General features: G+C 36.1%; 1 protein-coding gene across 1 annotated transcript; it reads right to left on the bottom strand.

Moving 5' to 3' along the window:
• Positions 1-10,242: 10,242 nt before the first annotated feature.
• On the bottom strand, positions 10,243-12,572 carry LOC107722817 (protein BTG1-like). Its single transcript, XM_016531297.1, has 2 exons — positions 12,297-12,572; positions 10,243-11,412 (listed from the first exon to the last, which is right to left on the bottom strand). Exons 1-2 carry the CDS (start codon positions 12,412-12,414, stop codon positions 11,057-11,059), a joined length of 474 nt encoding a protein of 157 aa, XP_016386783.1. The 5' UTR covers positions 12,415-12,572; the 3' UTR covers positions 10,243-11,056.
• Between the last annotated feature and the right edge of the window lie 1,912 nt (positions 12,573-14,484).

The following is a 14,484-nucleotide window of genomic DNA, read 5'->3' as shown; positions in this document are numbered from 1 at the left end:
ATCCAAACAGGTATATCTGCTTCTCATTAATCGTGTTTTGCTGAATATTTGTATTAAAATATATTTTCTCCTAATGATAATGGAATTATGTCTGTTTTGTATTGTATTTGTGAAAAAACAGCGCAGGATTATATGCAGCTGTCACAAAAATTAGCACATCCAAATCGATTTTCTTCCTCATATTTCATTTTAGCGGCTTAATGTGAGAAATATTATACATGTGTGTCGCTACATTGAGTTCTAGAAAAACTTTAATAATCCTAAATACATTTCTGATGCATTTTCCACTGAGGTAAAAGTCGTTAGAAGACGCGCGCGCTGTTTTTGATTTGAATCTCCCGCGTTTTTTATTTGAATCTCCCGCTTCGTCTAAATCAGCGAGAACAGCACTGACGCTATTTAACCATGTAATATGGCGATTCTTAAACAAACAAACAAAATTGTATTTACTCACCTACGCGCATTTTATTCGCATTTGTCTCTTGTTCATGGCCGCAGTACTGTAATGTGTCCAGCAGAGGTCAGCAGCTTTACTCTCTATGTGATCGGAGCTCAATCTGCAGTTTGCTCATTATATCATGAACTGTACCGAAACTTTACAATGTGCTTACACTAACAGACCCTCAAAGAATAACACGCATATTTACATAACTAAATGAGGACCTACCACAGAGTTTTAATCATTAAGTTAATCATGACTACAAACTACCCAAACACTAACCTTATTTTTTTTTTTTTACATTTTAAAATGTTTTGCCTCAGTTGAAGTGACAAATATGAGCAAATATTGAGATATATTTAACAGCTTCTTTACTGTGTATTTTTAAAGATGTTTTCCCATTACATTTCCTGTTATATAGACAGAATGTGAATTTATGTTGAATTTGATGTATTTCCGTGTTTTACAGCACACACACACACACACACACACTTGTTCTCAGTTCTACCTCGACAACAGTCTCTGATTGGCTGAGCTGCTGTGATGTCAGCCAGTGACGAAAGGGGGCAGAAAAAAGCAGCGGTTTGGGGGTTTCCTCCTCAATACTGACTGGAAACATCAGTGTGTGTGTGTGTGTGTGTGTGTGTGTGTGTGTGTGTATTATCTGTAAGCCGCTGTAGTTCGTCAGGATTGTGTGAAGCGCTAAGTAAAGTGCCTCTAAATCTGTGTGAATTTAGTCGTTCGGCTCTTTTAGGCCTTTTTTTGTGTTTGAAAACACAAGGACAGAAACCGGAAATGCTCTGAATTCTGGGCTGATCTCTTCCTGTCACGACCAGTGATCAGATACAGGCCAACCGAATCAAGAAACTTCACTTTAGAGTCTCAGATGTTGCTTTTTCGCAGCTCAGGAGACTTAATTGAGTTCTCCGTTGAGTTTCGTTGAAGTTTTAACTTCACGAGTCAGTAATTGTCAAACAATAAAAGTCTATATGGCTATAAATTTAATGTAGAACATTGATGTATTATTATTACTATTACTAATAGTAATACTATTATTTTAGTATATGTTATTATTAATATTTATTTATTTTATTGCTTATTAGCATTCATTTTTACATTTCGCGTTTTCCATTAAATTTTGTTGCAATGTAATGCGCTTTTGTAATTTTATTAGTTTTTTTTTTTTAACTTTTTTTTTTTTTTCAGTTTTAGCCATTTAAATTGTTTAAATAAATAATAAATAAAATGCAATAATAGATGAAAAAAAAATGTAAAAGGAATATTGCCTTGGCTAAAATAAGTTGAAATATTAAAGTATTAAAGATTATTAAAACTAAAACGGAAATTTAAAAAAAGAAGCTAATAGAAATATACATAAAAAAATGACAAAAGCACATAAAAAGACTGTATGTAGCATTGGCAACTAACTGACAATAAGTTGAAACTGAAGTATTAAAACTTATAATTAACAATAACATAGAGAGAGTAGCTCAGATTATTTGATGAGAAATGTCTGCGTTCATCTTGACTTTTGATTATTTAGTACTTTTGCTTTTTAAAGTTCAATCTGAGCACAATTTCAGACAGTCACACACATTAGAGATTATAGGGTGCTGGAAGATGGCATGACTGAATTCAATGATGAACTGACTTTAACTGGAAAATTTAGTGTTTACTATCGTCCTCTTGCATTATTATTATTATTGCACTTTTTTCCTGTTTAATACTGTAAAGCTGCTTTGACACAATCTGTATTGTATAAAGCGCTGTATAAAGAAAGGTGACTTGACTAGACTAGGAGAAGCTATTGAGATCTTGTGTCTGATGTGTCTCACATATATGGCTTGCTGTGTTGAGCCCCAGCTGAGGGATTGTTTAGATTGTGATGGGGGTTTGTTTTGGTTGTTTGAGGATATGGGGGCAGGGTGTGTGTGTGTGCCGAGCGACAGCTGCTGGTTTAGTTTCCCGGGAACTTTAGGACAATGAGACACTGTGAGACTTCGGCCAACAGCTGCCAAACACGTCACCACGACTAAATCACTTTACAAACTCTCCCAGAACTAAATCCTGCTCACGCCACTTCACTTTTCTCAGCATGGTTTGTTTTGCTTCCTCGGTGCATCAACAGGTTGAAAGGAAGGTTTTTAGTAAAACGAAATCACCATGCGTTCAACTTTTCTTTAATGATTTCAATTCAGATTAAAAATGTTATGGTCTATCACAGTGACAGAAATTTGTCTTAGGTTAGGGCTTACAAAAAATGTCAAAACATCAATAAAAATTGAACACACATGAAATAGTACTCAAAACTTGAAAACTTAGTAGTAAAACTTAAAAAAAAAAAACATATTACCAAAACCTAGGGGGAAAAAACATAGAAACTTCGTACTAAAATTAAGAAAATTTAGAAAAATCAGGAAATTAGTAGCCTACTAAAACTTAGAAAAAACTTAGGGGGGAAAACATAAAAACTTAGTACTAAAATGTAAAAAACAAAATGTGAAAAATCAGGAACTTAGTACTAAAACTTAGAAACTTAGTACTAAAACTTAGAAAAAAATTAGAAACTTAGTACTAAAACTTAGAAACTTAGTACTAAATCTGAGTAATGTACTACTAAAACTTAGAAACTTAGTACTAAATCTTAGAAACTTAGTACTAAAACTTAGAAACTTAGTACTAAATCTTAGAAACTTAGTACTAAAACTTAGAAACTTAGTACTAAAACTTAGAAAAAAATTTGAAACTTAGTACTAAAACAGAAAATTTTGAAAAAACAAACAAACAATGGAACAGTACCAAAACGTAGAAAAAACTTAAACTTAGTACTAAAATTTTGAAAATTTACAAAAATCAGAAACGTAGTACTAAAACTTAGAAACTTAGTACTAAATCTTAGAAACTTAGTACTAAAACTTAGAAACTTAGTAATAAATCTTAGAAACGTAGTACTAAAACTTAGAAACTTAGTACTAAATCTTAGAAATTTTAGAAAAAGAACATAAGAACTTAGAAAATTAGAAAAAAACATAGAAACTTTGTATCAAAACATAGGAAACTAAAATCAGAAACTTAGTACTAACATTTAGAATATTTAGAAAAATCAAGAACTTAGTACTAAAACGTAGAAATTTTTGGGAAAAAAAACATAGGAACTTAGTACCATAACCTAGGGGAAAAAACATATAAACTTAGTACAAAAACTTAGACACTTCCTGGTGAGACTATTTTGCCTATGTTTTAAAAAAGTTATTGCACCAGGGATAAAATATAAACACACAAAGAATGTCTCAAACTGTGCTCAGATTTGTCTGCAATCAAAAGTCTTAGATCCTAATATAAGCTCAAACGTATCTCATCAAATGATCCGAACTGCTCCGCATTAGTCGTATACTTTTACTGGATGATAACTAGTGACTCGTTTGGCTCTGTTTTATTTCTCCTGAGGGATTTTAGTTGAAACATCTGAGATCTAGCAGTCAGTTTCACCAGTCTGTGTGTGACACCCTTCCTCCACGCGTCTGAGACTCTTTTGTGATGCATTACACACACACACACACACACACACACACACACACTGAATGGCCGTCGTTCACACACCTGCAGGACGCTGGGGCTTCATGAATGATGTTTGTGAAACTCCAGGAGCATTCAGCTGAACAGGTTTGATTTGCAAATCATTTGTGTGCGATTCTCTGATCCAGAAACACGGGTGCAAAGGGGGAAATGCCACAGACACACACATTCACAAACACCCAGCAGACACATTCACCACTAAAATACAGTCAGATACATAAATAAAACAATCCTAGAAAATCTGTTCATTTACTTATTTACATTATTGTTCATCTATTTATATACATATGTGACCCTGGAGCACAAAACCAGTCACAAGGGTCAATTTTTTAAAATTGAGATTTATAAATCATCTGAGATCTGAATAAATAATCTTTCCATTGATGTATGGTTTGTTAGGATAGGACAATATTTGGTCGAGATACAACTATGTGTTATTTTAGTCTTAAAGTATTTGTCTTTGTTCCTCACTCTCTGCTGTGGTGTTTCCCCACTTTCATTATAAGGAAGTGACATCATGAAAGTTTTTTTATGTACCGTATGGTCAAACCAAAGTGAGTTTCTCTCACAGTTTTGTTTTATCAGTATTTCATGACCTTTAAATGTTTAATGACCTCATCAAGCTTAAGTTCAACTTATGTAAAAAAAATCACAAGATCCTTTTTAGAGAAAAATATTCAAGATACAAAATTACTGTAAATAATATGATTAGTTGATATTTACTAGTTAAGACATCATGAAAACTGATTTCTATGTGGATATCTGTTAAACTGTAATTTATTTGTGATCAAAGCTGTATTTTCAGCATCATTACTCCAGTCTTCAGTGTCACATGATCTTCAGAAATCATTCTAATATGCTGATTTGCTGCTCAAGAAACATTTCTGATTATTATCAATGTTGAAAACAGTTGTGCTGCACAATATTCTTGATTTTTCAGGATTCACAGATGAATAGAAAGTTCAAAAGAACAGCATTTATTTGAAACAGAAATATTTTGAAACGTCATAAAAGTCTCTTTTGATCAATTTAATGTGTTCTTACTGAATTAAAGTATTAATTTATTTCAAACCTCTGAATATATGTATTTTAGTAGAAATATCCAAATTGCACCAGTTCCTGAGAATGACCTTTCAAGGGCCATTGTGATTTTACAACAGACCAAATCAGGTCCATATCACACCAGTTGTGTCCATAAAATAACGTGCAAAGTTCATTTGTGTGTGTGTGTTTAATGCAGACTCACTCCTGATCAGATTAACAATCAGCTTTATAATCACTAGCAAAATAATCAGAGAACAGCTCAATGTGTGCGTGTTTTCTTTGTCTCGTGTCTGCAAAAGAGGGTTACAGTGTTCCAGGGATTAACCCAACTAACCAAATGGCCCTAAAACCCCCCGCCTTCACACCAACCGCCACCCTACCATGTGATTATGAGATATCTGATCAGAATTCATCAGAAACAGTGCGTAAAAACCCAAGAACTGACCTCAGATCTGCCCAGATACGACCGTCGGCCAATCACACGACAAGAAAACCACGCAGCTGAAGGGTCAGAGGTCACACAGGAAGCTCAACAGGTTTGACCCCCATCACGACATCATACTCCACCTAAACAGAACAAATGATAACAGCTGAAGCAAATGAGACTCTTAAAACGCCTAAATGTCATTGAACATATAATCAAATATCAAATCAAATAAAAAAAAAAATGTCAGATTAAAAAACATTATGGTCACATAGTGATAGAAATTTGTCTTAGGTTAGGGCTCATAAACAACAAAACTTAAAAAAAAAAAAAATGTTAAATTAAAAAATTATATAGTACTAAAATCAGAAAAAACTTAGTACTAAACTTTTAAAAATCAGAAACTTAAAAACTTAGAACTAAAACTTAGAAAAACTTAGCAACTTAAAAATTTAGTACTAAAACTTAGGGGAAAAAATTTAGAAACGTAGTACTTAAACTTAGATAAAACTTAGAAACGTAGTACTGAACTTAGATAAAACTTAGAAACGTAGTACTGAACTTAGATAAAACTTAGAAAAACTTAGCAACTTAAAAATTTAGTACTAAAACTTAGGGGAAAAAATTTAGAAACGTAGTACTTTAACTTAGATAAAACTTAGAAACGTAGTACTGAACTTAGATAAAACTTAGAAACGTAGTACTGAACTTAGATAAAACTTAGAAACTTAGTACTAAACTTACACAAAACTTAGAAACGTTGTACTAAAACTTAGAAAAACGTAGAAACGTAGCACTGAACTTAGATAAAACTTAGAAACGTAGTACTGAACTTACACAAAACTTAGAAACTTAGTACTAAACTTACACAAAACTTAGAAACGTTGTACTAAAACTTAGAAAAACGTAGAAACGTAGTACTGAACTTACACAAAACTTAGAAACGTAGTACTGAACTTAGATAAAACTTAGAAACTTAGTACTGAACTTAGATAAAACTTAGAAACGTAGATAAAACTTAGAAATGTAGTACTGAACTTAGATAAAACTTAGAAACTTAGTACTGAACTTACACAAAACTTAGAAACTTAGTACTGAACTTACACAAAATGTAGAAACGTAGTACTAAAACTTAGAAAAAACTTAGAAACAAATAAAACTTGGACACCTCTTAGTAAGGCTATTTTGCGTTATTTAAAATGGACTGCACTAGGAATAAAAGATACACACACACATACATACACACAAATACAATTTAAATACATTAGTGGATGTTAGCAAGTCACATTGCAGGAAAACCGTGGAGTGGTTTTCAGATCCCATCTGAACAGAACAAATGACAACAGCTACATCAAACGAGAAACTTAAAAAAATAAACTTCATTGTGTATCACATAGTCTAAGGTTAGGGCTGACAAACAACTTCAAAACAGCCATAAAATTGACACATAGTACCAAATAGTACTAAAAATGTAAAAACTTAGAATAGAAACTTAGTACTAAAACTTAGAAACTAAAACTAAAGAAAGTAGCACTAAAACTTAAAGCACTTTCTGGTGAGACCGCCAGTTTAAAATGAATATTTTACTAGGAACAAAAGATGCACACACACAAAAAACACAGTTTAAACACATTAGCAGATGTTAGATGTTTAGCAGAAGGTTGAATGCGTCTGAAAACTGAGCCTAGTAATCTCACATATATTCATCTCCTCTTGAGTTTCTCTCATTAATGTCTCGAACTGTGCTCTGATTTGTCTGCCATCAAAAGCCAGAGATTTTAATATGAGCTCAAGCATTTACTGCTTTGTTTAAAAGGGATACTGCACCAGGGATAAAAGACAAACACACACACAAATACAATTAAAACATATTAGTGGATGTCAGCCAATCCCACGGCAAGAAACCCCCGCAGCTGAAGGGTCAGAGGTCACGCAGGAAGCTCAACAGGTTTGACCCATGAAATCAGACTCCACCTGAAGAGAACGAATGACAACAGCTGAAGCAAATGAGACACTTGAAACGTCTGCATGTCTTTGAACATAACATCTCAAATCATTTCTTTGTAAGTAAAGAATATCTCTCTCTCTGTGTCTGTGTGTGTGTGTCTGTATGTGTAGAGTACAAGTTTAAAATAAGTTGTAGCTAACCTTTCATTCACAATTGATTTCAATAGTTTGATGTTAGCATGTATAACATGCAGTGCTGGGAAGGTTACTTTGGAAATGTAACTGGTAGTGTAACTATTTCAATTACTTTATTAAAGTGTTTTAACTGATTGCATTTGGTTACTTTTGATTACTTTTTTAAATTTCTGATTTTTAAACAAGTAAAGCAGGCAGGGTTCACTTCTTTAAAAATCAGAAATTTAAAAAAAGTTTGATGTTGTGGTGGCTGTGCTTTAAAATTAAGCTATTATAATCTTAATTTAAAAGCACAGCCACCACAACATCAGACTTTAGCGTCTCCTTTTACTTTGAGATCATTCTGATTCTGGAAAATTCTGATCATTCTGGTTAAATACAGATTTAAAATCATAACAAGAAATGGTTTAATAGCTATGATGCTGTTTTTGAAATCAAATCTTTGCATAGTTATGACAGAAAACACTGGCATCTAATGTGTGTGTGTGTGTGTGAGTGTCTGTGAGTGTGTGTGTGTGTGTTCAAGTGTCAGCAGCGTCTCTGAACAATAGTGTGCATCTCCATATGTGGGCAGCCTCGCGCTCAACAGGCCATCTGCCCGTGTGTTTGTCTCACTCGAGCACACACACACACTCGCTCACAAAACAGCCTCAATTAAAGCAGCGATTGTGCTTTTATGACGTCAGGACACAAATCCTCTGCTGACCGTAATCGCTCACAAACAGAACAAAACAACCAGACGGACACAATAGTGCAGCCTATACTGCCTAAATAGACAGCTACCCTTTTAGATGTCTAGTGCACTAACCCAAACAACACCTCAAAACACTTAACGCTTAATATGTTTGATGAAAAATAAAGGTTGTTGATAGCACGTTCCTAAGTTGACAACTCAACTACTGAGTACAAGTTTAAAATAAGTTGTAGCTAACCTTTCATTCACAATTGATTTCAATAGTTTGATGTTAGCATGTATCACATGCAGTGCTGGGAAGGTTACTTTGGAAATGTAACCGGTAGTGTAACTATTTCAATTACTTTATTAAAGTGTTTTAACTGATTGCATTTGGTTACTTTTGATTACTTTTTTAAATTTCTGATTTTTAAACAAGTAAAGCAGGCAGGGTTCACTTCTTTAAAAATCAGAAATTTAAAAAAAGTTTGATGTTGTGGTGGCTGTGCTTTAAAATTAAGCTATTATAATCTTAATTTAAAAGCACAGCCACCACAACATCAGACTTTAGCGTCTCCTTTTACTTTGAGATCATTCTGATTCTGGAAAATTCTGATCATTCTGGTTAAATACAGATTTAAAATCATAACAAGAAATGGTTTAATAGCTATGATGCTGTTTTTGAAATCAAATCTTTGCATAGTTATGACAGAAAACACTGGCATCTAACAACGGCTTGAAAAAATGTAATCTTAAAAAATAAAGCATACACATAAACCATAAACCCAAAATAGGAAATAAAACAGTTGTGGAATAAGCATGTGTCCTAAACTCATATTTTAGCGCAGTCAATGCAATTCATTAAAGAAATAAATTAAATCTGTATGCGTAAAGAAATATTCAGATGTAACCCCCTTGTTAAACGTTAACTGTAATTTAATTACACATTTGTTTTTTTAAGCAACTGTAACACATTAGTTACATTTATTTTGTAATTAAATTACGTAAATCTGTTACATGTAACTAGTTACTCCCCAGCACTGATAACATCACAATTCAATTACTAATTCCAATAGCTTTATATTAGTTTGCACCTAAGATTTCATTCAATCCAATAATTTGACAATAACTTGTTGCTCATAATTGACTTCAACAGAGTTTGACGTTAGCATGTCGCTAAATGTCACTCACAACTAATTCTAATAGTTTAATATTAATTTAGCTACACGAAACACTTCATTCATTCCAATAATTTGACACTTAGCATTTTATAACGTACAGCTGAGTTGGGAAAAAGTCTATTTTAGAGTGATTTATCCTTTTTTTAAAAGCACAATTTGGTTGTTTTACTATATCTCGTTGTTGTCATACAAGCACAGCAAAACTATTTTTTTGTCTTTAAATGGTTGTTGCATATTTAAATACAGAAAAACTAATTTAAACAGAAGAATGAGAATTAAATCTGTACTGCGTACATACAGCATAAAGTGTATGAAAAGAAAAAAGTATACAAGGCCGAAAATTAAAAGCGCATGTGTAATAAGTGTACAAATATAAGAAATTTACATTTAGATAAACATAATTAGATGCATTTCAAAACATGATACAACATTGCATGTAGTGCGTTCTGGGATTGCATGCAAGTGCTTTGAGCAATTCACGTAATGCTGCCAATTAACAAATTGTCAGTTCATTTTTTAATAAGGCAGCATGATTTTAACTTTCATGTCAGTTGCATCTATGATGCTTTAAAACGTTGTCGAAGTCTGTCAGTGCGTGTAAAACAAGCCAAGCAGACGCCGCTCATGGGAAGAGATCGGAGACGTGAAACTTCATTACAACACCATGAAGACATCAGACCAGAGGAGCGTTTCATTCATAAAAGGTTTATTGTAATAAAAATCGACTGTACGGCTCTATATCTGCACAAATGCATTAAAAAAAAAATTTACATTAAAAGCAACTCTGCTCTGAAATAGCTTACAAACTACATCTAAAACAGTAAACGAGCTGCTCAGCAGCCCGCGAGATACTACAGACGAGTCTCTGCTAGCACTCCCGCCCCAAACCAACCAACACACGCAAAGCATTCTGGGAAAACACAATCACTTCCACTAGAGACGCCAGCGGTGGAGCCTCCAGTCCGCGCGACTCGTTTCAAGAGCGTATTGCCTGAATATTGCACAGTAAGACTTAAAGAGCCAGGCAGTGACGTTTATTAAGGGAGCGGTGGCGCTGTGGTTAAGGCAAGAGGGGATTATGGGAGTTTGTTCATTGTATTAAAGTATATTTGATATATACATCTTTCGTTAGCAGCTCCTGCAGAAATCATGAAGCACCACCTGAAACGTACTTAACGCAAATACGTTGCATTCTCGAAGCCACCACAGGTGGCGCTATAAAACGCAAACTAGTTTTATTATTATCATCATCATGGTTGAGTTTGAAGAGAACCTTTGTGAGCTTATAGAAATAAGTACGTTTCAGGCCCTTAATTGCTTTACATTCTCGTGAGGTATCATCGTAATTGCGCTAAAACCGCGCGCGAGCACCAGTGGAAACACCCAAAACCTGTTTTGGGATCGTAAAAACAAACAAGAGTCACAGTGCCGAAATATCTCTAGAGTCAGTCGTCCAGTCGTGTAACAACCAGTGCTTTAAAGTTCATCTTAAATAAAGGATTAGGATCAGGCCGTGAAGTCGCGGGAACTTAGGTAAACTCTCGTTGGCGGTTGGTCGGTCGGTCGGTCGCGTGCGTTCAGCTGGACACCATCATCAGGTAGCTTTTCGGCGGACTTGTCCGGCCGCTCATCATGTAGCGGTTTTTGCAGTTCGCCGTCTGGTCGTACACCGAGGGGGCGGGGCTTGAGACGGGCGGCTCGGCCTCGTAGAGAACGCAAATGGAGCCGTCCTCGCCGATGCGGTAGGACACTTCGTACGGGTCGACCCACAGCGTCAGCTCCCGCGGCAGGAGCGAGAAAAGCTGCCCGCTGGTCAGTCCGATACGGCCGGCCGCTCGGCCGATCAGAGGGTCCATTTCGTGATTGATCCGTATGCAGCGGTAACCGGATCCCTTCTGCGGCCTGTCGGGGAACCAGTGGTGCTGGTAGTGTTCTGGAGAAAAATAAACACTTTCGTTAGCATCCAAATCTTTTAGCATAGTATATGATCACTGAATTAACATAAATGTGTGTTGATATAATGGTAATACTTTTATATGTGAGCCTGGAGCACAAAAGCAGTGTTAAGTCGCTGGGGTATATTTGTAGCAATAACCAAACATACATTGTATGGGTCACAATTATACATTTTTCTTTTATGCCAAAAATCATTAGGATATTAAGTAAAGATGATGCTCCTTGAAGATATTTAGTAAATTTCCTACCGTAAATATATCAAAACTTAATTTTTGATTAGTAATATGCATTGCTAAGAACTTCATTTGGACAACTTTAAAGATGATTTTCTCAATATTTAGATTTTTTTGCACCCTCAGATTCCAGATTTTCAAATATTGTCCTATCCTAACAAACCATATACCAATGGAAAGCTTATTTATTCAGCTTTCAGATGATGTATTAATCTCAATTTTGAAAAATTGACACTTAAGACTGGTTTTGTACTCTAGGGTCACATTTGTGTTTTCTGAGCATGTGCTGTCGTTCTCTGTGTTCAGACCCGTCTCCTCCTCCTACTGTAAATATATCAAAACTTAATTTTTGATTAGTAATATGCATTGCTAAGAACTTCATTTGGACAACTTTAAAGATGATTTTCTCAATATTTAGATTTTTTTGCACCCTCAGATTCCAGATTTTCAAATATTGTCCTATCCTAACAAACCATACATCAATGGAAAGCTCATTTATTCAGCTTTCAGTTGATGTATAAATCTCAATTTCACAAAATTGACCGTTATGACTGGTTTAGTGCTCCAGGGTCACATATATGCAATAGTTGACTATGTAGGTGAAGTATAAACGCATATAGTTCAGTACCTGACAGCGCCTGCGCGAGACCGTCTCTAAACACGTGTAGCTGCGCGTCACTCAAGCGCCCGCGGCTGCGCAACAGTCTGCAGACGAAACTCGCGGCGGCAGAAACCTCCGGGATCATCTCCGCTCAGTCAGTGCGTCACTGTATTCCGTTCAGTAGAGTTTATGATGACAGCTAAGAGCTGCTGGTGAACTAGTGCAGGAGGCTTGATGAGGATGAAACGATGAACATTCCCCGAGTGAGACCCAACTATATCGACTCCGCGCTCTGCTCTGTGGTGAAGAAGAGCGAATCCGCCGATATATACGCACAGAGCCGCTGACGTCAGTCGCGCTGGAGTGAGCGACACGCCCAGCGTCCAATGAAACAGAGGGGCGGGGCTTCCTCGCTCCACCGATTGGCTGTCAGTATGGAAAACATGACGCTCGCATTCCGTCCGAGTCCAAATATGGAGAATGACGTCAAACGCAGCTCAGGTATGCGTGACGTCATTAAGAGAGGGGGGGGGGCGAAGACCGTAAAGTTTCGGCGTTTAATTATAGAAGCGCGCGGTGAAACCTCCGCAGAAACCTACAAAAGAGTCAAACTAAACAAACTAAACGACCAACCCCAATCCAACACAACATAACTGACAAAAAGCTCCAAAGTCCTGTTAATTTTCTAGAAATACGCAAAAACATTGTAAGTAATATAAGTGCATATGTATTTAACAATGTTTTCAGTGTGCATATATATATATATATATAAGTGTTCAGATGCAAAAGCTTGTAAGTACCGTTTGACATTTTCTTCTAAAATGAGCATTTCTTTCAGGCTCCTATGTTTATGCTATGCTATCCCATGTTAAAATTTCAAACGGTACTTACAGGCTTTTGCATCTGAACTCTTCAAGTATATATATATAGTTCAAGTATATATGAATAGTTCAGATGAGTAGACAAGTCAAGTCACCTTTATTTATATAGCGCTTTTAACAATACAGATTGTGTCAAAGCAACTGAACAGCATTAATTAGGAAAATAGTGTGTCAATAATGCAAAAAAAAGAGTATATATAGAGAAGATGAGTATAGAGTGTATATACACACACACACACATATATATACATACAGTACATACAACAGTTGTTTCTGGTCCTCGAATCTGATTGGCTGATAAGAGTGTGATATTAGAGCAATAACAGAACTCCATCCGTCTCTATCATTCTTGTGCTATTTTTCTCAGCAAGAAAACAAAACAAAAACAAAATAGGATGAATGCAGCTGTGAACCTGGATTTGGAGGCGCTGCAGCGACACCTGCTGGTCAAGCGCGTTACGACAAACAGATGTTAAAACGCACGCTAATTATTCAATGGTAAATATTAATTAGTTTTTATTTCCGTTTACATTTGCCACATATACACAGAATCTTTCAGTCCGTAAATGTCTCGGTCTGACTCGCAGAGCATCTCTGTCACTGTGCCAGCCCTGTATCTGTTACCATGGCGACCGCTCACATCCTTCGCCTCTTGCAGCAGCTTTTATTCACAATAATCCTCTGCTGTACATTCATATTTCAGGATTTTATGTTATTTTTTGCTGTTAAATTTTATACTATATATATATATACACACACACACACACACATCTAAATGTACTACACTGTATAGTGTGAGTTTGGTTGGTGTGCACACGGATGGCAGGTTCTGCTGTTGTGTGTGTGTGTGTTTGTCATGTGGACTGACAGCAGGTTTGTCTATATTTGGCTGTAGCGTGTGTGTTGCAGACGTTGATGCGGTTCATGTGAAGGGCTCTCACCATGGCAACACATGTGTCTTCCTGAGCGCTGGCTGGGACACGAGTCATTGTTTATATGAATGTGTCGTAACCAAACACACACGTAACACACACTCGTGTCTCTGGTTTAGGGTCCGGTGACCCGTCGGACCTCCGTGTGTCGTCTAAGGCAGGAGTGAGACGTCGCCATCTGGAGGTGAGTTGGGGCATTATGGGTAATCCCACAGGAGGTGTGTGTCCTTCCGCAAACACACACACACACACACACCGCCTGCAGTGCAACTGCTGTCTCCTCTTATCTGAGCTGACACATCCCTCCAGCAGTGTGTGTGTGAGAGAGTGTGTGTGTGTGTGTGTGTGAGAGAGTGTGTGTGTGTGTGTGTGTGAGAGAGTGTGTGTGTGTGTGTGTGTGAG

Source organism: Sinocyclocheilus rhinocerous, unplaced genomic scaffold (genome assembly GCF_001515625.1).
Source record: "Sinocyclocheilus rhinocerous isolate Xijiao unplaced genomic scaffold, SAMN03320098_v1.1 scaffold223, whole genome shotgun sequence".
Taxonomy (NCBI): Eukaryota; Metazoa; Chordata; class Actinopteri; order Cypriniformes; family Cyprinidae; genus Sinocyclocheilus; species Sinocyclocheilus rhinocerous.
The sequence above is the reverse complement of the archived record's forward strand: the minus strand, read 5'-3'. Positions and strand labels throughout refer to the sequence as shown.

Excerpts from the sequence above, each read along its gene's own strand:
- LOC107722817 (XM_016531297.1), bottom strand. The coding sequence starts at position 12,414 with ATGATCCCGGAGGTTTCTGCCGCCGCGAGTTTCGTCTGCAGACTGTTG. Across the intron at positions 11,413-12,296 it reads TCTCGCGCAGGCGCTGTCAG|AACACTACCAGCACCACTGG; the intron begins GTACTGAACTAT and ends ATTTTTCTCCAG.